Source organism: Cryptomeria japonica, chromosome 7 (genome assembly GCF_030272615.1).
Source record: "Cryptomeria japonica chromosome 7, Sugi_1.0, whole genome shotgun sequence".
Taxonomy (NCBI): Eukaryota; Viridiplantae; Streptophyta; class Pinopsida; order Cupressales; family Cupressaceae; genus Cryptomeria; species Cryptomeria japonica.
Genome location: NC_081411.1, coordinates 677832363 through 677858403, shown reverse-complemented (window position 1 = coordinate 677858403; position 26041 = coordinate 677832363). Strand labels below are relative to the sequence as shown.

Genomic DNA, 26041 nt, shown 5'->3' with positions numbered 1-26041 from the left:
CTGTCATATTCTTTAACCCCCATTTCAGTTTTGCGGGATGGTTTCAGTCATTGATGTCAAAGGGGGAGTAGGAAGTTGGGGGGAACAACATTGTTTCAGAGCTATTTTGTTTTTAGATGGGTTGCCATCAATGACAAAAGGGGAGATTGTTGAACATTTTGTCATTGATGTCAAAGGTCAGTTGATGAGTTTCAAAAAAGAGAATTGAATTGTAATATTAGTTGAGCTGCCCAGTTGATTGGTTGAGTTGCTTGAGCTACTTGGCTACTTAGTTGAGCTACTTGCCTACCTGCTTGATCTACCTGCTTGCTTGCTTGAGCTACTTGGGTGTCTACTTCAGTTGCTTGGGTGTCTACTTCAACTACCTGCCTGTCTGGTTGAGCCGTTTGTGTGTGTGGCTAAGCTGGCTGCTTGTCCACTTCATCTGTTGACTTGTGCCATGTTAGTATGACACTTCATCAATGATAAATTTAATTTTTCGGTGGTTTGAATTTTATACATGGCAGTTAAATTAACCATTCGGTATTGTTTCACAACGTTTTTGGAAGTAAGTGGAGGCGGTGGTATTGATTTTAATATTTGACAAATGTCAGATCCAAATTAGTAAATTGTGATTTTAATATCTGACAAAAGTTAGATCCGAATTAGTCAATTTTTAAGTGGCGCAGGTTGGGAGTAAGGTTGTGCAATGTTTCAAGAATCTTCTATAACGTTTTCTGAGCACTGCTTTAAACACCGACTTGTATTGCTAAAAAGTGTATGTGGTCATACGTTTTCAGACTTTCGTGGAGTCTATCTTTAGCGTTGACTAGGTAGCGTGAGATACCCTTTCTTATCCCACGTTGTTGACCATTTTTATTCTGTGTTTGAAAATTATTCGGGAAAAAAAGGTCTAAAAAAAGGGTCTTTGTGATTCGAGTTTTGTGTAACAAGTTTTTGTCTTTTAAAGGAAACAAGAACAGAGGTAAAGGTGAGGTAACTAGTTTTGGCCTGTATGTAAAGATAAAAAAACAAAGGCTAAAAAGGAGATATTGTGAGCAGCTATTTAACCAAAAAAAGGGGTCTGTGCAAGTAATGGTATGAAAAGTTGCAGAGATATATGACAGTGAGAATGAGTTGTTAAAAGGCCAAAAAATAGATCATTTTGTATTGTTATGTTTTGGGCATTGCCTCAGAGAGTGTCTTACTATAGATTAAAGGAGATTGAATGCTAAGTCCTTGGTGAGGTGGAAGTGATCATCGAACCAACTGATTTGTGTAATATGCTTGGTGATTGAGGTGTTTTAAAAGTGTTCTTTTTGATTTGATATAGAAACTGAAGCTAGTGCTTCATTTGAACGAAGTTGGTGCTTCAAAGAGGGTTGCTGCTCTCTGTGAGTTGGTGCTCACTTTTGTAATTTGGGTTGGTGCCCATTTTTTATGAAAGCTACTATGTGCCGTGGTTTTTTACCCGAAAGGGTTTTCAATGTGAAAATTGGTGTGTCTTGACATTTTGCTATTTTCATGTTGAATGTGGTTTCAAGTTTTTATAAATTAAAAAGTTTGAAATACTGATTCACACCCCCTCCCCCTCCCCTCTCAGTATTTCCTGTGTGCTCTTCAGGGTTTACAGGCATAATTTTAACAGATCAGATTTTACTCAGATCTGAAATCGCAGATCAAACCTAAGGAATCTTAGATCAGAGCCCACAAGAAGCAGATCAGACCTCTGGAACATCAGATCAGTTCAATTTTGTCATGTATTAATCATAATCAGACCTGCACATGCTTAGATCTGGTATGTAATTGTCCATTAAACTTCAATAAAGTCAAAATTTCCTCCATTCATTATTTGTATTTGTTGTCTTTATCATTTCCAGCAATTATTTCTTGTATTTTCATTCAATTGCAAATCCTAGCAAAAAACTTTAAAAAATCAGAAATTTGCAAAGTTTCAAAAAAATCAGAAGATACAAAAAAACACACACAAAAAGGAAAAAATCAGCAAACAAAAAGCAAAATCAGAATAGGGTGGGATCATTACAGCTTATCAGATTTCTTTGCATTGAACGGGATTGAAATGATAGTTTTGGTTTCAACTTTTAGGTCTGATATATTTCCCATTAGGTCTGATTCCACTCTTAATGATCTGGAAGTGGCAGTTTAAGTTTGGAAATGCAGTCTATAACCCTAAAATTCTGCACTTGGGAAATTTCTGAAAATCACCCTTAAACAGCTTCACCTCAGATTGGTATTATGGCCCGCAGTGATGGAGTTTTGTTCCATAAGTTGATGAGAGATGGCTATCTTACTTCATGAAACATAGACTCATTTCATAATTTCTGGAGGACAACAGCTGTACATGATTTTGGAGGAGAGTTGCATAATCTCCTCTTCATTGGAGAGCAGCATAGGGTTGACACTCTATTACCATATTACTATTTATAGTAAATGCTATTTTGGGGTAATTGGCCTTAGAATCAGCTTCAATTCTCTAGTTGGTTTGTGAATTGCCTTCTAGGGATCTTTCAAAGGGTTTCACAGACACATACTATTTTTAGAAAGTCATTGGCATGATGGAGTCCAACCTTACTATTTAGAGTAACGCATTAGGATGATCTGGTATGCCCTAGTGATCTTTTGGGAGTTAGTAGAATTATTAGAAGATTATTATTTTGGCTTATATTACTTATTGGAGGATTAATTTAATTATCATTAAGTTAAATGCTTTAATAATATTCATAGTTACCAGGAGACTTGTCTCCTACCCCTGGAGACGCGTACTGGAGACAGAGACGCATCTCTGATACCAGAGACGTCTCCGAAAACTTCTTGACACATAGGGTGCTTTTAGCTGCCGTCTCCTGCTGTCTTTGAAGTCTCTTGACCAAAAATTGACGTCTCCTGCTAGAAAACTTAGGGCAAAACGCAATAAAAAGGCAAAACAAATAAAGCAAATAAATAAGATAAGCTTGCAGCAAAGTAAAGTTGTAGGTAAATGACTAATAAAGAAACCGTATCACAGGAAGACAAAAATCCATGCGAAGTTATAGTGATTGGATCTATTGACAATGTAGACTTTTTGAGAGGACTGATTTCTTATCATTGTAATAGTCTAAAGAGAAATCGCCTTTACTATTTAGCCGACAATATTGAGTGTGTTCAACATCTATATTACCTTGCACTAAGCAATTTAGACTGGCTATGGTATCAGTAGTATAAGCAATTGTAATTTCAATTTTTGTTCAATTTTAAAGTTAATGTCAAACTTTATCACTATTCTTGTTTTCAAAGTTCTCTGTCATCATATTTTTTGGAAATTATTAAATTATATTTAAAAAGAATTGGCATCTTCAAGTACCCCCCCATCTCCTATTTTTGAAAATTAGTCGTGCCAGTACCAGTCTCCGGAGTCTCCAAGTACCCTCCGTCTCCTGGTAACCTTGATAATATTAAATCAAATTAAAAGGTTATTAAAAGGGGTATTAAATGCTAAGGCATTTAATAATTTAATAATGCCAATGTATTTAGCTCACTTGAGCGCGTGTCACGGAGATATTAAGTTATATCAAAAAGAAAATATTTAATGTGCTTTTTAATGATTAATAAGGCACAAAAAATCATGCCCTTTGAGGAAGATATAAAAAGCTAAAAAGCAATCAGTTCCTAATTCATTCTTAAGATTACTTTTTGAAGAATTAGAGAAATTGTGAGCAAAGGTTTGCTGCAATTGGAGAATTTTAGGCTTTTGGGAACAAAAACTCCCAAGAGTTTGAATTCTTGCAGGTGTGGAACATCATCCAAGAGCATTAATTTTAGGAGGCTTCATTCAAGGGCTTTAATTGAGCTTAATTTCACAAAATTTGACAGAGGATTCAAAAAAGTATTTAGGGATTACTGATCTGCAGGTTGAAAGCATTCTAAAGGGCAAATTTAAATAGTTATTGAACACATTTCTAGAGGAATATCATTGCAACTTTCAGTCGTACCAATTTGAGGGTTTCAAGGGGAAGTGCGTGGCTTTCCTAAGGCACGTTTTGGACCAAACAAGGCTGCAAACAGATGTTTTCATCTTCTCCCAGCCGACCACCCTCATTCTAGCTTCCACATTCTCAAATTTGGACGTTGAATTTATTGTATGCAAATTCACTAGTCTAGGTGCGAAAGCTTAGGGTTGATCATCATTTTCCAGATTGTGATTATTGCTTGTAGCTGGTCAACATATATTATCAACAAATAATATATTATCTATTGCCAGGCAATTCGGGTATGTTTATATTTAATTAATTTAATTATGGTAGGCAAGGATTTAATTGTGAAATTTGTTGTTTTAAAATCAAATAGCTAAATTGCAAATCACAGTTTATTTCTAGCATTATATTTCTATTGAAAAGACATCAAATGAAAAAAAATAAAGAGCAATTAAATCATAAGTCAAAAAATATCCCTCAATCAGAAAATTAAAACTTCAGAAGGGGGGATGTTACACAAATCGACCAAGACAAAATGTAATAAGCCAAAGATGCTCTAAACATAACTTAGAATGGGTGGCAGAATAGGTGAATAAGTTCCTAGCTTGACCATGAACAATTTACAAACATTTGAAGAAAAGATACTCCCTTGAGCAATGGTATTGGAATGTATTGGGATTCATTAAGAGATTTATCAAGACAATGTTGGCAAAAGCTCCAAGCCATATCAGGCTGAAGTGCCACATTGTCGAAGCATTGCAATTATTTATATATATATATATTTGAATGCAATGATAATGGAGTTTACTTAAGTGTCGTTTTAGTTATATAACTGTAGGACTCTAAGTTGAAGAGTTGACAAATTTAACTTCCAACCTCTTCATTTAATATAGAGCAAATTCAAGCTCTTTTTGAGCAACATAATTAATGCCATCTAACACAAAAGCAAAGAGCCAACTCATGAAATAAAACTCAAGAGATCTACCTACCTTTTGTGGTAATTAATTTAATACTTAATGCCATGGCACAATTACTAAAATTTAAAATTTAGAACAAAATAGGAATTACTATAGGGGAAAAGTCGATGTAAAACCACAAGTGTTTAACATTTATAAATGTTATATCTAGCTTGATGCACAGTCTTTGGTCTATTCTAGGATCAAGGGAATAATTTGATAGTTCCACGAGGTTGGATAACAATGCTTATAATTTTCTGTGTTTCTATCTCCTCTTTTACTTGGATGGAAGTGATGGAGAAGCAAGGATATATAAATGGGCACACATATCACTTGCAAACAATGAATTTCAACTGCCAAGGAATGGTGAATCTTGTTGACAAATAACTAGTTAAAATCCTAAAGATATTAAGAGTTATGTAACAAACCTGAAGAGCACAGAAGAGGGATGAATGAAAACTTCTTGTCCACCTCTAACAGTTTGATATTTTCCATCCGCACTTGCAAGCTAAGAACAAACATGCATTATTAAAATGTTATCTAGCCCATGCATTAAATAAATCAAAGGCGAGAAAAATGGTTACCTAGGAGGCAAACCACACTTTTTCATTCATAAAAGTATATTTACATTTCACCATCTAAAACAACGATAAGTACTGGTAAGATAATATATCACCAAAAAATAACTAGTGGCTCATTTTAATTTTACAGAATGAGAACCTTGAAAATGCCATATAATGTACATACCCTTGCAAATAATTTTCATTTGTAATATATATTAACAAGCTTAGTTCCTTCAGCACAATAAGAAAAGAAATAGCTAAACCATACTAAGTTCCTTAGCATTGTAAGATATAAAGTAATCTGTCTTGTTTAAACTTGAGATTGGTACCAAATTTATTCTATTTCAATACTAACAAATATTGATGATCCCTCCTCTTTTTGTTGGATTAAGTTTTTTGTTGTTTTAAATTTTTGTTGAGTTGAAGTAGGAATAGTGAACCAATTATCCCATTGAACCACAAGGTTGGTAAATAAAATAAAAAGGAAAGGGGTATCAATCAGAGGAAAGAAAAACTTATAGAACATTAAAATCAGCATTTGGTAGCTCCTGGGAGGAGTGAGGAAGGGGGGGGGCACAAGTCAAGCTATGAATCCTTCCAACCTTGCTTGCATAGCTGCCAATGTTTGATTGTTAAGGCACCATTTGGAGACCCTAAGAGAGGTATTCGCATTTTATCTCATCTAAAACCTTGAGATATATATTTGGTTCACTTTCAAACTGAAGAGAAACCCACAAACAATATAATGAGTGATGTTGGAGACAGTTAAAGATGAACAATAGTGCCATACATAAGTTGAAGCAAATACTTGATGTAGAAGATATATAGGATTGACAAGAAATGAGAGGTTTAGGTGACTTGAATGTATAATTGGTATATGTCTTCCTTGATACTCAATATAAATCTTGTACCCAGATATAACTTAAAAAAAGAGGAAGACTAAAATTACTTTAAGGGGAATCCTTGGCTTCCTACTATGATTGTCCATCCTGCCCCACAGTCATGGATATTCCTACATAAGCACTCTTTGATCTGTTGTTATCATTTTTGTGTACATAAATGATGATGTGGATTGGTTCTTTGGGCTGAGACTTTCTATAAACAAGTGTTAGCACTTCTCATCGTCCCCCATTTTAATCATCAATAGCTTCATAATTTATGAAGGGGCAGAGTTCTTTCCTCATAAGGCTATTTGTACATGTACTTAGCTCTAATATTTGGAACTGAACCATTTAGATTTAACACCTCTTGCAATGCTTACATTTGATTAGTGTTTGGTGTTTACTCACTTTTCATAACCTACGGGTTTTTAATCCAATGAAAAATATTGACTCCTTGTAGATATTAATGTAATTTCATTCTTTGTAAAAGCAAATTTATTTCTGTCTACAGTCATTGAACAAATTTGTATTTTTATAAGTCATTTCATATAAAATGAACATATCCAATCACTTACAATGTTATTTCCTTCCATCAACAACCTTGGCTGTATAATATCTTTTCTGTTTGCTTTCTTTGTTTCTTTAATTTGGCAGTCAAAACATTCTAAGTAATCATTTGGGTCTGAGAGATACACCAGTCTTGTTTAAAAATATTAAAAGTTTCAATTTCAACAATTACCTCTAGTTGGCATGCATGTGAAAAAAATCCAGATGTTATAGCCTTCCTCACAGCCTGCAAAAAAGTAAAATGTGAGAATATGACAATCAAGCTTTATTTCATTGATGATACAAAGCATTTCTTGTATTTTGATTTCTTTAGTAAACTAGCTTTAATTCCTAAAAGAGTTAGGGATAATGATGCAACTAGTCCATCGATTATGGACCTCATTTATAAACTATAAAATCTAGAATGGATTCTGATCTTTATTAAAAAATGAGCAAAATCTTTCTAGATGAAAATCTCAAGATTGGAAGCTGTTTTGATCTATGCTTTTAGGATTATTCTCTAACAATTCCTATACTTAGCAATGGTGAGTATTTTGTGATTCCGGATGTTAATGTTTTGGCCTGTCAACTTTGGGTCTTTGGGCAAAACAAGATATTCAACATACAAATATTGGACATTCCTAGGGTTTCATCTTACAAACCAAATTCTAGATATTGACAAAAAAATAAATTAAAGATTAATATAAAAAAAAGTGCAGAATATTGAGCTTATTTTGCAGATTTTGACAAAAAAATAAATGAACTTCAACTTGAAAAATAATTGAATCAATAATCGGATGATATTGAATGAATTAATAACAAATATACAAGCGTATATAAAGGAATTACAAGACGGTGTTCTAAAAGGAATGAACCGTTAATCTAAAGCTTCAACATGAAGCTAAAACACTTAAAGTGCTAAATAAAGCTAAAAGCTAAAATCTAAAAAACAAACTATGCGTTCTTATAAAAGAAGCAATGGTTTCACTTAAACGACTAAACAAACTAAAAAGCTAAATAAGTTGACAACTAAGATGACGAACTAAAAAGCTAAATGACTAACTAAATGACCAAAAATAGAACCACTAAAAAGGTAATTGACTAAAAGAATTAATTATTCTAATACCCTCCCTTAATGGTCATTGTATCAACTAAGTACCCAACAAAAGACACTGCAGGTCTTTTGATCACAAACACAAGAACACTCTGCTGCTGCAGAGACCCTCCCAGGATCTGCAAAGTGTTAATGACCAAGAATAGCTGATTCCGTTTGACTGATGTAACCCTCACATGCGAATTACTGAGCTTGAAGCCATTATTTTGAGGAAAAATTGGCAAACCCTCCAAAGAGCAACAAACACGATTTTGATAAAAAAACGCAAAAACTTTTGTAGAAGAGTATTGAGCACTGTTTTCTCCAACAACTCCAAAATAGACTGCAAGATACCATAGTTGCAGATCTTCACCTTGGCAACTCTTGGTGCGACCCAAAACAGACTGCAACAAAGCATGATTTTTGAGGAAAAAACTGTCAAACCCTGAAAATAGGAACCCCTCTAAAAGAGAATTCACGATTTTTGAGGACAAAATGGAAAAACCAAGAAATTTGAGGTTACAAATCATTGTTTTTGTGGAAAAAAGGGTAAAACCTAGATAACCAAAATCCCACGCAAACATCGCGGATTATAGATGATAATTTTTTAAGAAAAAATATTAATCCTACAAACAATTTTTGAGGAAAAGATCGTGAAAACATTGCGAACAATTTTCGAGAAAAAAATAGTGAAAACCCTAAAATGTCACGCGACAAAACACCAGACATCACACAACAAAACCTTGATTTTTGAGGAAAAAATCAAGCAAGACCCTCCCATGATTTTTTGTGGAGAAAAATAAAAAAACCCATAGACAATTTTTCAAGAAAAAATCGTGAAAACCTTGGGACCTGTAGGACAAGAGGTCGTGCCCAAATCAATCTGACCAAGGCAACAATATTCAAATATCATTAACATGTGTTGTTTCCAGGTGTTGTAGTTGTGGCCGTTGAACTTCTAATTGTGTTCCAACATGTTGGTCAAAGATGCCATCACAAAAACCGAGGTTGAATGAGGTCGACCTAGTGAAGGCATGAGACAGAAGAATCTAATTAAAAATCAGAATAGAAACAGTTGCACAAAGAATTTGAAACCCTAGAACGAAATTCAAGGCACAAATCCCAATGCAAATGTCAAAATTTGCTGAAGACCCATAAATACTTCTGCAAATCCTTGATCGTAGAAAAAATCAGCAAACTGGCACAAGTCCTGAGATTAAGAATGACAGATAATAACCCTAGGTCACAGCTGCAGGTCTGAAAAATCGGGAAAATTGCAAAGATGAAAACGCCAGCCACCCAGAAAATAAATCTTCCCACCGCCGCTGCTAAACAAATTGCATCGCCAAAAAATTGCATAAATTGTGAAATAATCTCGTCGCGGAAAAATCGGGGCAAAAACGCAAGTAATGAAAATCGTAAAAATCGCAAAAAGAAAATCATGACTTTGGGAAAAAAAACCACCCACCGCCGTGACGCAATATGCGTCTGATGACAAAATCGCGAAATTCATGCGGTCAGATTCGCATCGCCTAGAGCAAAATAAATGGAAAAAAATCCGTAGTAGATAAAAGAATTGCCTAGAAAATTGCTGACGCCAAGCAGAGAAGCGTGTTGGGAAAAAAAAAACGGCTCAACCCTCAAATAGACCCAATCCGAAACACACGATCTGAAAAAAAGCTTCGCCCAACAAAAAAAAACATCTCTTGCAGTCTGCGATTCTTAAAAACCCTCTTGCAAAACAGTCCACCCAGAAACTCTTGAAATGGTAGAAAATCCGTCCAAAAAAAAATTCCAAAAAAACCTATTCAACAAGAAACGTGATCCATAAACCAATCAGATTTTTTTCATAAAAAAATCTCTAAATAAATTTCTAGAAACTATTTCTAGGTAGAAAGGCTCAACGGATTTTTATTAAAAAATTCGCAAAATTAAAAAAAATCCCATCAACCTGCTCTGATACCATGAAAAATAATTGAATCAATAATTGAATGATATTGAATGAATTAATAACGAATATACAAGCGTATATAAAAGAATTACAAGACGGTGTTCTAAAAAGAACGAACCGTTAATCTAAGGCTTCAACATGAAGCTAAAACACTTAAAGCGCTAAATAAAGCTAAAAGCTAAAATCTAAAAAGCCAACTATGCGTTCTTATAAAAGAAGCAATAGTTTCACTTAAAAGACTAAATGAACTAAAAAGGTAAATAAGTTGACAACTAAGATGACGAACTAAAAAGCTAAATGACTAACTAAATGACCATTAATAGAACTACTAAAGAGGTAATTGACTAAAAGAATTAATTATTCTAATACAACGTGCGTATATTTATATTTGTTATTGAATTGGGAATTTACATTAGCGGCTATAATTATGATGTAAGTTACTTTTTAGACGAGTAATGTGGTGTAATAAGATTATAAGCATAAGCAATAATTGGTTATTATAATTAATGTGGCAGCAACTTGTAGAAATTGGTTTTGGTCATATATTTATCACTAGGCCATATCTACCACATAAAACTTGAAATGTGAAACCTAGGGTTTGTTGGATCAAATATGTTGGAATATCTCAACAAGAAACTGCAAGTTGGTACAAGGAAGTTGTGATTATCGATGTAGTAAGTAGAAAATATCAACAGTTGAGCAAGGAAGTCTGCATTAATCAATTGATTGTTGATATCTCATAATTAGATTGTTAGATCTCAGTCCTTGAAGCCTGTTTCAATATGCCATTCATATTTAATACGTTTCAAATATACACAAAATTGTGCAATCATTCATATGTAATACTATTTACATATAATACGTCTCTTCCATCTGCCGATTTTCATCAAGTTGTTTATCATGCACTTAGCCTAGATTATAATAAGAGGGTAAACGCAACCTATGCACATACTCCAAATTTAAAATTCCCTACAACAAAGAAACATTTCTAAGGAGAAAAACATAAAATCTGCAATCAAATCTTACCTCCATGTCTGTTCCACATGATATTATGGCTAACCCTAACCTCTGCATCAATTTCTTGAGCTGATTTCTGATCTCAATCACCTTCTTCTGCTAAAAATTAAGAAATAGAATTAATGCCATGTGATAAACATATAGGTGAAGGCAATCCACCTTCTGCTCTGTAAAATTTGAAGGCAATGAAGTAAAAAATAGACCCTGAAGAATAAGAGGTATAAAGGAAAGGATATCTAAGTATACCAAGTAAGCTGTAAATAGCTACTAATATTTTTTATAGATATGCAAACATGAAAATGGATGTTACTCTTCCATGAACTCAAAGTACTTACTATTGCCTGATAGTTTATCAAATTTTTGTGGCACCACTGAGAAGACTTATTTGAACGAAGAAATCCTTCAAATACATTTAGATATGTTACATGATCTCCCTGGAGAAAAAAGTCAGAAAGATTAATCTATAGTTTGCAACACAGTATTGGAAGTTCATAGTAAAAGATCAAATTTTGATAAGAATATGTTATTGATAATAGTATAATACCATAAATATTTTCAATCTCATTTTATGACTAGCTTCAGCATTTGCATTCCATTTTCCACATTGTTAGGCTCTTCAGGCAACACTAAAGTTTATTTAAAAATTGAAAACAAAATCAGTGTTGACATATAAACCATTTCTTGCATCATTTGTAGAATAGAAAAGAATCATTAGCAAAATACAAAATAGAAACACCAATAGCTATTCCTTGATGACAGAGGTCTGATTTTCACATTACTGGGTAGATTTAGCATACAAGGAATCTGCACAAATTGAGCTTATGACAGATGGTGAACTGGAATTAACCACTCAGAGTTTAATTGCTTGATTAAGATAAATATTGTTTTGGTTTCCAGCAGATAGAATTCTTCTATTTACTTTGCAAACAGGGACATCAGATCTGGATTCTAGCAATGGTTATGAATAAATGTACCATATTTAGTTCACTGCAGACCTAGACAGCAAATTTTCTACTCTATAAATTCTATCTTAGAAATATAAATATTGTGTTGTGTTGGTACAGCCCGTGAGAAACATACAATAATTAAAGAACTGGCCAGTTTTATCTTCAAACTTGTGGGAGGAAGCCTCATTACAACACTATGGAAGGATATCGAGTCAAATTAGAGCATGAGGATAAAACTGCCAGCATGCCTGTGACATAATTGGGCCCACAGAACTAATAACCATGGAATCCACTAGCATGAAGGAAAGTGAAACTGACTTAAGCATAGAAAGAAGGAAAAAATGAAAGAATATCGATGTCCATGGATGACCAAAAGTAGGTCAATGGGGTTCGAAAGTATAGATGCTTACAATAGAAAGTACTAGGAAGAGAACTGATAAAAACCCTACAAAGGAGAAAAACAAAAGTTAAACAAAACAAGAAGGAACCACTCACAAGAGTGTTCACGAAACTAGTGAAATGCACACAGAAAATACTGAGAGGGTTGGGGGGGGGGGGGGGGGGGGCGGGAAGGGTGAATCGGTATTTTGAAACCACATAAAACATAGAACAGCAAACAGTAAGACACAAACTCCAAATTTTCTCATGGAAAACCCTTTTGGGTAAAACCCCATGAAACACCAAAAGATTTATTAACAAAAAGGGCACCAACCCAGTTACATATAGAGCACCAACTCCAATCAGCTAAGGCATCGACCTCAGTCTGAGCACCAACTCAGTAACATACTCAGTAGTATATCACAATGACCTACAACTCCTTAAACCTCTTAGCAAAAATTTATAAACCACCAAGTAATGTATTCCTTCTACCAATTTTGGTTCGAGAAAAAAAACCTCTAGATATCTTATTAGTCAACCTCTTCATATCTGTCTTCATACATTTCTTTCAAAGCTTCCATCGATAGCTACATGCATTTTCTTGAAGATCATTTAGTAAAGATAATACTATGTCTCAGCAGTAACATATATGTTCCTTCATTTCAAATAGCTTCAAGCATCGTATCATACTTAAAAAAAAATATCTTAGACACCTTTCTTCAGCTATCACCAAAACATCATTGCTTTCAAAAACAAAAACATTAAAGCAATACCTGCCCCCCCACACAACCAACGTGGGTCATAAAGTGAATTCATAAAAAATGCTAACCCTCATTAATAAGGCATTACATAAGAACTGAAGTTGCCATGCCTTTTATAAAAAAACAAGAATGAATAAAAATCGTTGTAGTTAATCTTTTGCTTCCTCTTCAAAACTCTTGGGCTCTATCATGGACAACAAAGAGATATCTTCATCCTCAAGGTAATTTATATTTCTTCTTGTATCTCTAGGTTTGTTCTCTTGCAAAATCTAATTGATAGGGTGATTCATTTGAACAAATTTGGATGAAGTCTTCAAAGATATTCTGAGTGTGGTTTGCTGTGACATTTGAACAAATTTGGATGAAGTCTTCAAAGATATTCTGAGTGTGGTTTGCTGTGACGTTTTCACACATCGCCCCATTGCAAATGGGGACCCCCTACTTTTTAGGCCCTCCTAGTCGTTTGGTTTTGTTTTTTTGGGTCTTTTGGTGGTAGTCTCATCAGTCTCTCTACTTTGCAAGTGTTCAGGGGTCAAATCGAATAAGTCTACTTTTCGTTTGGGTAAATTTGATGAAGTCTAGGGCCTGTTTTGTCGATTTTAGGGTTTCTGCCTTTAGTCTAGATTTTAGGGATTTTTGTTAGGGTTTTGGAAAAAATGAACATATAATTGGAATCGGGACCCTTCAAGGAACCTCCCAGTAAAATTTGAGCCAAAATGAAGCAACTTTCTAGTTTTAGAAAATTCCTATTTTTTAGGGATTTTACTGAGTCCCAGAATGTCATCATTTTGCCAAAAATCAAACTTAATATTTTTAGTAAGTGATTTCCTGACCTGTTTTGTCCAAACCCTAACATTTTGAAACACTTACTATTTGGGAAAATCTATTTTGGCAGGTTCATCCCTGAAGACATTGAAGACTGAACGTTCCTGAAGATCATTTCTAAATTCGGAAGAGTCGGAAGGCAGACAAGTTGGATCAAAAAAATGGTTGAGTATGGAACTCCTATTCGAGAAGTGGAAAGCATGCAAAATCATCTAAGTCTGGAAATTCACATCAATCCACAAATGTCAACCTGATCCGGAAATGGCCTGAAATTTGACTAAGTCTGAAGATTTAAAAGATCTTCTAAAACCTAGAATTTGCATTATAATTCCTAGAGATCTGAAACCACTCTCAAACATCTTGCCAATATATATGAAATATAACTTAAAGTATAAGAAAGGAAAAACATATTGAAATGCCACTTATACTTAAATGTTATATTTCATATATATATTCTGATAAAGGAAGATTCCTCCATGGTCAAAATTCCTTCCTCCTATAAAAATCCGCCTAAGACATTTGCATGGCACCAAAGTAAGATCAACGTGGAAAATGGAAAATATTGTGAATTCCATGACAAGGTCAAAAATCCGCCCAAGAAGGTCATAGGACGCTAGAATGAGGTGACCTTGGAATTCATTGAAATGCATTGAATCCTTGGCAAGCACAAAATTCCACCCTACTCCTCAGGAGGGTGCCAAATAGAGGGAGTCGGGGCCATCTTGAAGATCCACCTCTCTTTCTCCTTCACCAAAATAATCTTCATCTTCTTGATTTTCAGTGTGAGCTTCTTCTAGGGCCATGAACAAAATTTCATCATTTAAGGATTCCTCATCACTAACATTTGATGAACAACTTTCCTCCTTTGAATAGAGACACCTTTTGAAATACTAAGTCTTCTTTTCTGTTTCCTTGTATTTCTTTTTGTCGAACTTAGAATTCTTTTCATAGCTACTATCCTCATTCTTCTCATATGGACATTTGGCTGCAAAATGTCCTACCTTGCCATAGTAGAAACACTTGAAAGGCAGCTTGCCTTTATATTTGCCAAAACCCTTTTTTAGCTTCCTCATAAAGTGTGCCTCTTCAAAACCAGATTCTCCATGAGAGCTTTCACTACACACATGTTCCTTATCTTTTCCTTTCTTCAAGGCTTTGAAAGCTATCTCCCTTTTGCATGATGAATTAGAATTTGTCTATAAGAACCCTTGCTAATTCTGTCCTTTATTTTTTAGTTTTTGATGTTTGACATTTCATCAAACACTTTGCATGCAAGGTTTGGTTTCTGATTTTCTGATGTTTGAAGGTTTGTTTTAATTATTACATAACATAATATAGGGAATTGAAACTAAGAACTAATGTAAACAAAGATAAATGAAACTCCAACAATTCTGAACTTTATTTCAACATAACAGTCGAATTACAACTTCATATCGGGCCTGATATTTTAATTTCAGACTTATAACTCTTACAAATGAAATAACCGGACATAGAGCTGTAGATGACTTCAAATGTGAGTCACAGGGGCTGTGTTGAGGTCCTTTCACGCTGATATAGTTTGAAGGCAAGTGCTGTTAATTGCTGATAAAGTTTGCAGACAGGCACTGAGATGAAACCCTCCAAAACTTAGTAATTTCTTATGGCTGACATCCAAAGATTAATAGAAATCAGTCACCATTGAAACTCAGAAATTTGCCAGCCAAACCATCTGCTAAACTCTTCACAATATGCCCAAAATTAGTCACCTATTCTAGAGAATGAATGTATGGAATGTGAATAATTGTAGCAGCTACTGTAGCGATTACTATGGCGAATACTGTAGCAAATACTTAGTTACAACAGAAATATATTCCTTGAAGCTCAAACTAATTCCAAAACCTGCAAATATGCCCAATGATGAATCCACCTCTCTACGTGGAGTTAGGTTTCCATCCGATCCACTAATTTCCAAGGGTTTCCGTTGTCAGAAATGGCTGCCCTTGTCATGACCAGCAACTATGGAGAAATATCAAATAGCATAAATCACATAATAGCCTTTGGAAGAGGTAGAGGAACCTTTTATAATAATTCCCCAAACCACCCTAGACCTCAACTCTCAATGTGGCACTAAAAATCACTTTTATATTATTTCCTCCTAATAAAGTCACTTTATGACGTTATTATTATTTTATAACTTAAGTCACTTTAATTTTTTATAATTTCATTTTATAACATAAAGTGACTTTTCCCCTCCAAATATTAATATTAAACCCAATAAAATAATATTTTGCCTTGTTATTTCCCCACCAATGAAAATTAATGACAAGTCCAACTTATCACCCCTTATGTCTCCAAATAAACCTATCAAGATCACATGAAATAGGCTAATCAACTCACGTGTGATTACTGAGGAGAAGGGGACATTACAGTCAATCTTCTCATGATTCAACTGTGTCAAAGATTTATCCAACTTCCTAAGTGAAACAACTTAAGCTTCAAGTCTCTCATAGTTTTCTTCTTTCAGCTTGAGCTGACTTCTGATTTCTTTTTCTATTTTCTTTGCTTCTTCAATTAGAATCTTCAAATCAGCTATCAATTTTTCTGCATCCTCTAAGGCTTGAAATTTCTTTTTTTTTTCTTCATTCCCTTCTTGTAGCAGCAATTTAAGTTCTGATTTTTCTTTTTAAGCCTCTCGATTTCACTAAGGGCACTTATTAGCTTTTGTTCAAGATCCACTTCTCCTTCGCCTTCATCAAAATAATCTTCATCTTCTTAATTTTCAACATGAGCTTCTTCTAGGGCCAAGAACAAAATTTCATCATTTAAAGATTCCTCATCACTAATATCTGATGAACAACTTTTCTCCTTTGAATAGAGACACCTTTTGAAATTCTAGGTCTTCTTTTCTTTTCCCTTGTATTTCTTTTTGTTGAACTTAGACTTCTTTTCATAGCTACTATCCTCATTCTTCTCATATGGGCATTTGGCTGCAAAATGTCCTACCTTGCCACAGTTGAAACACTTGAAAGGCAACTTGCCTTTATATTTGCCAAAACCCTTTTTCAGCTTCCTCATAAAGTGTGCCTCTTCAAAATCAGATTGTCCATCAAAACTTTCACTAGACACATTCCAAATCTTTTCTTTTCTTTGAGGCTTTGAAAGTTGTCTCCCTTTTGGATGATGAATTAGAATTTGTCATCTTATACGCTATTAAAATGCCATGGAGCTTGTCAACAGTCATCTTGTCAAGATCAGCCATCTCTTCAATTGCTGAAACTTTTGCATCAAATGTCAAGAGATCTGAAGATTTTCTAAACTACAACATTGCCTCAAACCTTTTCACCTAGGCCCTTACGAGAATTTACAACTTCATCAACTCTCAAAAAATAAGCAACAACATTCTCTTCTTCTTGCATCTTGAGACTTTCAAACTGCATCCTACGAGTTTGTAGCTTGACCTTTTTAACCTTGTCATCTCCTTCATATGTATTTTGAAGTTTCTCCCACATTTCATGAGCTGTATCACAATGCATGACTATTAAATACTCTACACATAAAGAATAGTTATAAATGTGATGCCATGAATATTAAATACTCTACATTATTAAAAATCCACAAAAATAAAATATCTAAATAATATTACACAATGGAAGCTCCAGTTATACCAATAACTAAAATGTGGATGATAATTGTGATTCCAGGGAGGTTTATTATACATGCACCAAAAGCTTTGCCAATCAAGATGCATGATTTTGGATTGCAGGTCCTCAAGCAAATGTATAAGCATCCTACTCCTATTTGATACTAAGATTGATTAGAGCTGTTTAAGTGCTTTGCGGGCTCCATCGCCTTGTGATTATCTAAGATGGTTCTTGGATGATGATGTAGCCATGATATTTTATCGTGTCTTAAAGATTGGTGTGTGTATTCAACTAAGGAATTTATTAGTAATGTGTTTTTGAAGCCTTCAATACTACATATTTTGTTGCCAAGCTCAATGACAAAGAGGAGTGGTAAGTAAAAAGATAAATGGTTATGTTCTATTTTGACTTTAGCTGGGATAGTAATAGATGATATTCTTCTATCACTTGTCTATCCAAGGCATGATTGATGCATTTTGCATTATGAAAATGGCATTTCTTGCCAACTATGACTTAACTTGTATTCAGTAGTACAAGGACTATAGCATGCAAACTTTGCCTATGGCAGTCCTTGTATACTAAACAAGTTGTCCAATATATGAAACAAGATAATCCTTGATTGTGGCTTTGACTATGAATATGCAAATATTTGCAACGAGGGATATGTATTATGTAGATTTTTATGATCATGATTCATCATTGGCCTATTACTCGCTTAAACTTATAGTTTGATGGGGGTTTGGTGGTGACACCAAAACGAGGTTGAGAGTAGCACCCCTCGTGAGGGTCTAGGGATGAGAAAGAGAAATGTTGAGAGATAGGTATCGATCTTGGGAGAGAGGGAAGCGAGTGAGATAGAGAAATGTAGAGAGGGGATGGAGGAATAGTGATAGGGAGAGAGATAGGTCTAGAGATCCGGGGAGATAAAGAGAGTGAGATAGAGATAGTGAGAGAATGTTGATAGGAGCTTGTTGATTACTGAAATTTGACAACTCTGAAAAATTTATAAGATCTTATAAAACCTATAATCTGCATTATAACTCCTAAAGATTTCAAATGAATCTCAAACATCCTATCAATATATATATGAAATATAACTTAAAGTATAAGAAAGGAAAAACACAAAATGTAAAAAAAATGTGCTATAGATTTTGTCAAAGTTACCTCAGCAGCTGCAAAGCGATCCTTCGCTTCATCTAATTCTTTTTGAATCCCCTTGCTTGAAACCCAAATGGACTATAAAAATTGATATCAAATAAAGACTATAAGTAAAGAAATCCCTCAAAGCAGTAGATATGTCAAGACAAAAACAGTTGAAATGCCCTTTATAAATTAAGGTAAATGTGTCATTCTAAACCTGAACAGATAAAACAGCAGCAATTGTAAGAATTTCCTCGGAACAACCCATTGAGCTTGATGTTAGCAACATCTTCGAAATCATTGGCTCCTTACAAGATGAAGAAATAAAATCAGTACAAAGCAATTAAAAAATTAATGTATTGATAAAATGCAGAAACAAAAACTCAGCTCCACTTGCATTGTATGTGTTCTTGTTTTGTGCTAATAAAATATATATTTATGACAATAACAAAAAGCTTACCCAACTTGTAAGTTAAAATAAAATAGTTAACTTTTCTCTGTGTCAGTTGGACCCATATCAATAGGATGCATGAGTATTCTTCCAAAGAACTTACTGCAAGGAAAAAAAACTACCATTTTTTTTTAAAATTTTCATTATTAACCTTTTCCTGTCATTTTAGTCTTCACTCAAACTTTTCACCCTTGATAATTCTGTCTATTAGATTTCTTCGTATTTTAAATTTATTACATGCAAGTTTCCATATTTATTTCCAGTATAAAATGCCATACATTTAGTATTTTATGATCATTTTAGTATTAAATAAGACCTTTTCACCCTGCTAATTCTGTCTAGTAGCTTGCTTTATATTCTATATATATTATAAGTAAGCTCCCATATTTATTTTACGTGCTTTTGGTAATAGTTTCAAATGTTTCATCTTCGCTATACAGTAGGTTCTTTTTGTATATTCCTAAACATATTTTACATCTATGGTTCAAGGAGTTGAAAGTACAAAATTAAATATTAAATTTTATTTTTTAAATCCTATACATTAAAAATTTGATTGACTGGAATCAACATTTTAAACGTTTCTTGATCTTCCTCAAATGCATAGAATAATCATTATTTACCTTCTTCTTTGCGGATGATGTTGTGTCTATATCAGGATATACAATACAATATTGAAATGCTGGTAACTGTAGTTTGGCAGCCATTGAAATAATAGCTAAGACTTAGATCCTGAGACCATAGTCGTAACATAAGGAAGAAAAACAGAATATACAATATAGTTTAGCTTGCAGTCACAATTTGTATAAAGAATAGTTACAAGACTCGGACTTGGCTCGGACTCGGCAAGCTGATTTTTGACTCAGACTCGAACTTGGCAAGCAGATTTTTGATTCGGACTCGGACTTGGCAAGCAGATTTTTGATTCGGACTCGGACTCGGCAAATTGAAAACCCAAGAAATTCAAAGATTTTTAACGATTTTAAACTTGTTTCATGCATTCTTTAATAAATAAACGTTAGAGACACAATAATCTCATCATAATCTCATCAAATAGAAGATACTTTGAACACAAACACAAGTTTACATTGATCACATAAGTATAAATGCAAATTTTAGGCTTGAGCTGAAGGAAATAAATTAAACTAAATAACACATTAGAATTGAACAAAAATGTTATCCAATGATTAAAACAAAGATCATTGGAATCACATCAACATTTGATTTGGATTGAAGAGAAAATAATACTTGAAATAACAACTAGAAAAAGAATGAAGACAATTAATCACTACAAAACATTCAAAGCTTGTAAAGAACCCTGCTGGTTCTAACTACTGATACTGGTTTTTTTTGTTTGTTTTGGTTTTGAAGTTTTATAATTTTTGTGTGTTTTTGCAAGGGTTTGAATGAAAAAGCAAATGCCAATAAACTAAATAAATTGATCACAATTGAAAATGAAAATGCAAAGATTGTTTGAAAAAATGATAACTTCAGTCATACAACTTCAACATTTATTGAAATATAAGTCTTATACAAAGCATGCATACCCGGAGGAAAAGAAAGAGAGTTGCTGCTGGAAATTTCTGCTAAAAAACAACCTCTGGAGCAGATTGATCCTTCTTTATTGTGCAATTACGTAAGATAAAACTCCCCAAAAGGCACAGCTTTCTTCTCCAATGCTGGCCGAATCTTCTTAACCCAAATTCAATTTTTTTTTAAGGCTCCTCCTCAATCAAATCGAACCAAACTCAATGCAAAGGTATGGCTGTATTGTTTACTGATGTACGGCCTGCTGTGGATGATAATATTATGAAATTTTATTGATCAAAACCTGCTCATGAAACTCCTTAAATTCACCTCTAAATTCTTGTCCAATAAGCACAATCTTGGCCTCTATGTGAAGCCAACTTATTAGCAATCCTCAGCTGGATATTACACAACCTCAGATAGCTGCTGCACTGAAGGAGCCATGCTCTCCAATGCCCAATAAACTTGAAATTTGCAGAAACCCTTGGTCTCTTCAAACCCCAATGCTCTCTAGTAAACAAGTTTCGAGTAAATAATCACATAATGAGTTTGATTTCCTCCAAAAAGCATTTAAAATGTTATTACATTAAAACTTAGGAAATCATTTTAATTTCTCAATAATATTGGACCCCATAATTAATTGTAATAATGGCCCCCTTTCGATGATGATTTGACCCTCAACTCAAGTGAAATTATAAAGTTAAATTATAACTTTATAATAGGCCATTTAATGATTTAATATTAATTTGGCCACTAAAATATTAATAACTCCCAAAATACTTAACTTTTTGTTATGCCATTTGAGGCGGGAGTCCATCCTGCTTTTCCCCATGTGACCATATGCTCTTTCTAAAAATAGAAAGGTCCCCCTCACGAGCAACTTATGGCTTACTATAAATAGTAAATATGGCAAATGTATAGCAAATGAGGTCCAAATGATGCCAAACGAAAGCCAAACCATAGCCCGCTGAACCCTGGAGAAGATACCAACTGAATGAGACCCTCTATCCATCCTCATTAGCCTACGAGGTTCAGAATTATAGACTAATCTGTGATGTCCCCTTCTAGCTAGAGACATCACTCTAGCTTGTGATTAGCCTATCAAAGACCCTCGTAGGCTAGTAGGATTGGATAGAGGGTCACCTTGGCGTGGAGATCTTCCGGGGACAGAGCAGAGTACACTTTTGGGTTGCCAGAGTTTGTTTATGATGAGTTTTGCTTTAAGTTTGGCTTGGCCAGGCTATTTTTAGCAGTTGGAGATGGACCCCTGCTATTTTTAGCAGACATCACGGTCATATGGGTGGTCAACTAGTGAGCTCCAGTTTCAGACAGCATAGCTAAAATCAAAATATTCGTGGAGTTAGACAAGTTTGAATGACTTAGCATTTATTATTAAGTGATTTAATAATAAAGTTATAAAGTGACTTTATATTATAATCACTTAACTTGAGGGTCAACTCATCATTAGACGGGGCCATGTTTTTAATTAAATTATCTGAGCCAGACTATTGAAATATTAAAATTAAATGCCCATTTAATGATTAAAATCGTTTTGACACCCCAAGTGAAATTAAATGAAATTACAAGCAAAATTGTAATTAAGAGGATTAGGGTACGACTTGCAAAAAAGGATATATAGCGTTGAGTTTGGAAAGAAGAGGATGGCTATTTTATTTTGACATTGTGAAATTGAAAGGGTTTTGCTCTGGAGACTAGGGTTTTCAGCCACCATTGGAGGACGTAGTTGCTTCAATGTTCACCATCTGAGCTGATGAAATATTCAGTGATATTTGGTTTCAGGAAGACTTCATTCAGAGGTCTTATTTGCATCTAATTGTGCAGAATTGAAGAATAAATTCATGAGAAATTATTGCAGATTTATTGAAGAAATTTTGGTGATTAACAAGTACGGCACGGATTGCTACAGTATCGCCGTATGGATTGCTACAATGCCGCGTGAACAGTACCACGTGAATAGTGCCGCCGTACGGACTGCTACAGTACCGCGTGAACAGTAATTTTTTTCAAAAAAATTAAAATTTGTAGTTTGCAGATTTTTCAACTACTGGGACAGCAAAAATCAGGTTTTTTATCTTACATTGTAATAAATTTGTTTCCCAGGCATATTGGCCATAAAACAGAACAACATTCCCTTGATAGTCTCGTAAATTAATTCCAGCAGTAATATTATTGTTTCAGTATTATTTTAAGCATAGGAGTTTATTTCAGTATTGTATCATTGCTCATTATTACCAAAAAAACACAAAATTTTTTATAAACATTCAAAAACCAAAACAAATTCAAATCTACTGCATTCAAAAGAAACAGTTAGCAGAGGAGAGCCAAGTTGGGTTCTTACATAATCTACCTGATATGGATGACTAATTAGAAGGGGACATTACAAAGCTGCTTTGTACATTCAAGAATCAAGGACACACAGTTAACATAGATCTTTTATTACTTGACTTCTTGATGTAGGAGCATCCAATTCCACAAGCAATCCTCATCACCAAAAATATTTGCTATTTTTGTTTTGAGTATTCTAATTCCTTTGGGTGTGTTTTTAGATTCCTTCAACTTGATTCTCCAAAAATATTACAGGAAGGTTGCAGGGTTCATTAGATGATACACACTCATAGTTGTGCTACAAAATATTTATAAATTGTTACCAGATTCTCACAAGGTGCTACAAGATTTAAATTTGTTGTTATCGGATGGTTTTGTATGAACTGCTTCAAAAATTGCAACAAGGTCTGTGTATTAAATTATTGTTATTGGGACTGTGTACTCCAGCTACAAGTAGATTGTGTATTCAGCTATAGGAAGTGTTTATACCTTAGTGTTAGGTGGCAATATGAATGATATAAAGGGATACTTCTATCATCAATGTAGAGTTGCTTATATTAGCATTGATTAGATAAATATTATTGTTATATTATGCAACAAAATAATATAAAAACGATATTTGCATCTCCTTATTCTACCAGCTGCCAACTATATCATTTAAGGTGCTTTATGCCTTTTGCTAATCTATGAAAGAAAAATCAAATTTATTTCTCACACTATTCATTGCTTTTAGCAATGTAGATGTCAAGCAGTGATTATTGATTGAGTTTTCTACTTGTGGCAACTGATTTTTGGGTCGTGTTTTTTTTTCCATCCTTTTGTCCAAGTTAAATTTTTTTTTTATTATTTTTTCTTTTAACGTTATGCTGGGTGCAACAGAGTCTCAAGCTTGGGACTCGACAAGTTTGCCGAGTTTGACAAACTCGGCGAGTCTGAGTAGACTCGACCAAACTCGACTGAGTCTGAGTCTAGGGTCATCTAGACTCTAAAAAGTCGACTCGGCTCTGGACTTGCAGAGTCTTGTAACTCTGGTATAAAGGAACTACCATAATGACCAATGGACTAAAAGGAGGATGGATAGGGTATGGGTTTAGGTTAATAACAATGTGCTAGACCTATTAGGAAATAAATTACATCTATATTAGGATACATAATATACATTTAGCAGCCATTGCGATGGATAACAAATAGATTTTGTGATCATTGCTTAATATGAGAAAATTATTGAAATTTACAATCTAGTTAAACTAGCATTCAAAATTTGCATAAATAAAACACAATTAAGAGGTCAATCACGAGGACATATAAGCTATGAGTTTTGATTAATCATTTTACAATGTGCTAGACCATACTTGGTATTAATAAGTAACACTTCAAATGGATTCTTATTCAGTTTTGTTACTGGACTTAGTCATGTCATGGTTGAATCCAAGTATGTTTAGTTGTATCCAACCCTTGTGCTTATTGAATATATTTAAATGATTATTGCAGTCTATTCAAAGACATGTGCATGCACATGCACACATACATGAATGTGGCCATACACGCCCTTATGCTTACTCACACATTATCCCTTTCCATTAAAAATAGGTAGTGTACCCTCTATGTGGTTGTTTGTCTTATTCAACAATCATAAAAAAATGGATAAAATAGTAGGTTTATGGTTTGTCTACAAAAGGAACCTAATTCCAAGAAGACAAATTAAAATGAAACTTCTGTTTTCTCCATAACATGTCTTAGCTTAAACAAGCAGCCGAAGATACAAACATCAAGCATTCCTGAGAAAGAAAGATTATATTAATGTCCACAAATGAACATAGTAGATCAATGACATAGTACTATGCAAAAGGAGCCATAGGAGCTGCAAAGGTAAGTAAAAAGTAAAACATTAGAACAATATAAACATCACTAGTGGGGTTAAACTAAATCAAGTCAAACTTAGTCATATTACAGTTATTATGTGAGAAAAGATCCCTTGAGGAAACATGCAGTTGATGATGACTAAAGCTACATACCATGGCTAAATTTCATTGTCACATGGATATCAAATATTGAAGTAAAAGAACTAACAACATCCTCATAGCATAATCCTAGCATCTGATCAATTCCATAGAAGAATGGCCATGGCCAAGTAGAGAATAGTAGATAGAAAATTGGTGACATGTGCTCATCAAAGCAGTTTGAGCTATAAGGAAGAAAAAATACATCTTCATACACACTGGATGGAAGCAAATCCATGTTGCCTGGTAAAAGAGGCTTTGGATACATTGGTAGCACCACATGAAAATAAACATCTTCTCATTGATTCATTCTCATCTAAGTATAGATTGGTGACATCCAAATGGATATCATTATCTAAACACTCCAAAATTAAGGATGAGATGAGACAGTGTAACCATCCTAGCATCTATTAGGGTCTCGTACATGATTCTATGTCTAAAAGTGAAAACCTTTGAAAGGGCTCATAAATTGATTGCCCACTTTCCTTTATTATTTAGGAGAAAAAATGCTCAAGCATAAGAATAACAACAAATACTAAATTTATATTTTTCAAGAGCTTGTTTCTAAAATACAACATAAAACTATTGGAAAATGCTGATTTACAATTCTAAAAAGGGTTTGAATGGGATAGAGATAGGATATTACTTGATATTATCACTTGCAACTTAAATAATTCAGCATCTCATGTAAATAATTAGTTTCTTCTATTGATTAGTCCCTTTACAAGTCATGCAAAGAAGGTGATGTTTTGGCAGTAGAAAAGCTCGCGTGATTCAACTCTTCACCAAAATAAAAATAGTAATTTCATTTGTTTGTCCCGCCACTATTTTCATGTTTGCTTTAAACTAATTTGGTATTGTTGATAAGTGTTTCGTGACCACACCAACACAAAATATTGTTTTCCAATGGTCGCTTTATCCTCTCTTGATCAAAATCAAATGTATGCCAAGATTGCAAGAAGATCATACATTGACTCCAAGGTTCCAACTGCGTACTAGTGACTTTTTGATGGATATAGACTCGTTTGGTGGATGTTGCTGGTAATCCAAGGGGACTTACGTTTGGATCATTCTTTCACTTCTTTGTTGTGG

General features: G+C 34.0%; 1 protein-coding gene across 5 annotated transcripts in view; it reads right to left on the bottom strand.

Annotated features, from left to right (window-relative positions):
* The window catches only part of LOC131040382 (probable pre-mRNA-splicing factor ATP-dependent RNA helicase DEAH9), a 229780-nt gene that overhangs the window by 14085 nt on the left and 189654 nt on the right, over positions 1–26041 (bottom strand). For 3 of the 5 annotated variants that reach the window (XM_057973290.2, XM_057973287.2, XM_057973291.2), the window contains exons 17-22: positions 18846–18935; positions 18653–18724; positions 11293–11391; positions 10967–11056; positions 7090–7143; positions 5335–5414 (exon numbers count right to left, since the gene is read on the bottom strand). In XM_057973290.2, coding sequence (XP_057829273.2) covers positions 5335–5414; positions 7090–7143; positions 10967–11056; positions 11293–11391; positions 18653–18724; positions 18846–18935 — 485 coding nt within the window. The remainder of the gene's footprint in view (positions 1–5334; positions 5415–7089; positions 7144–10966; positions 11057–11292; positions 11392–18652; positions 18725–18845; positions 18936–26041) is intronic. The other 2 variants (XM_057973289.2, XM_057973292.2) reach the window with 1 other exon arrangement.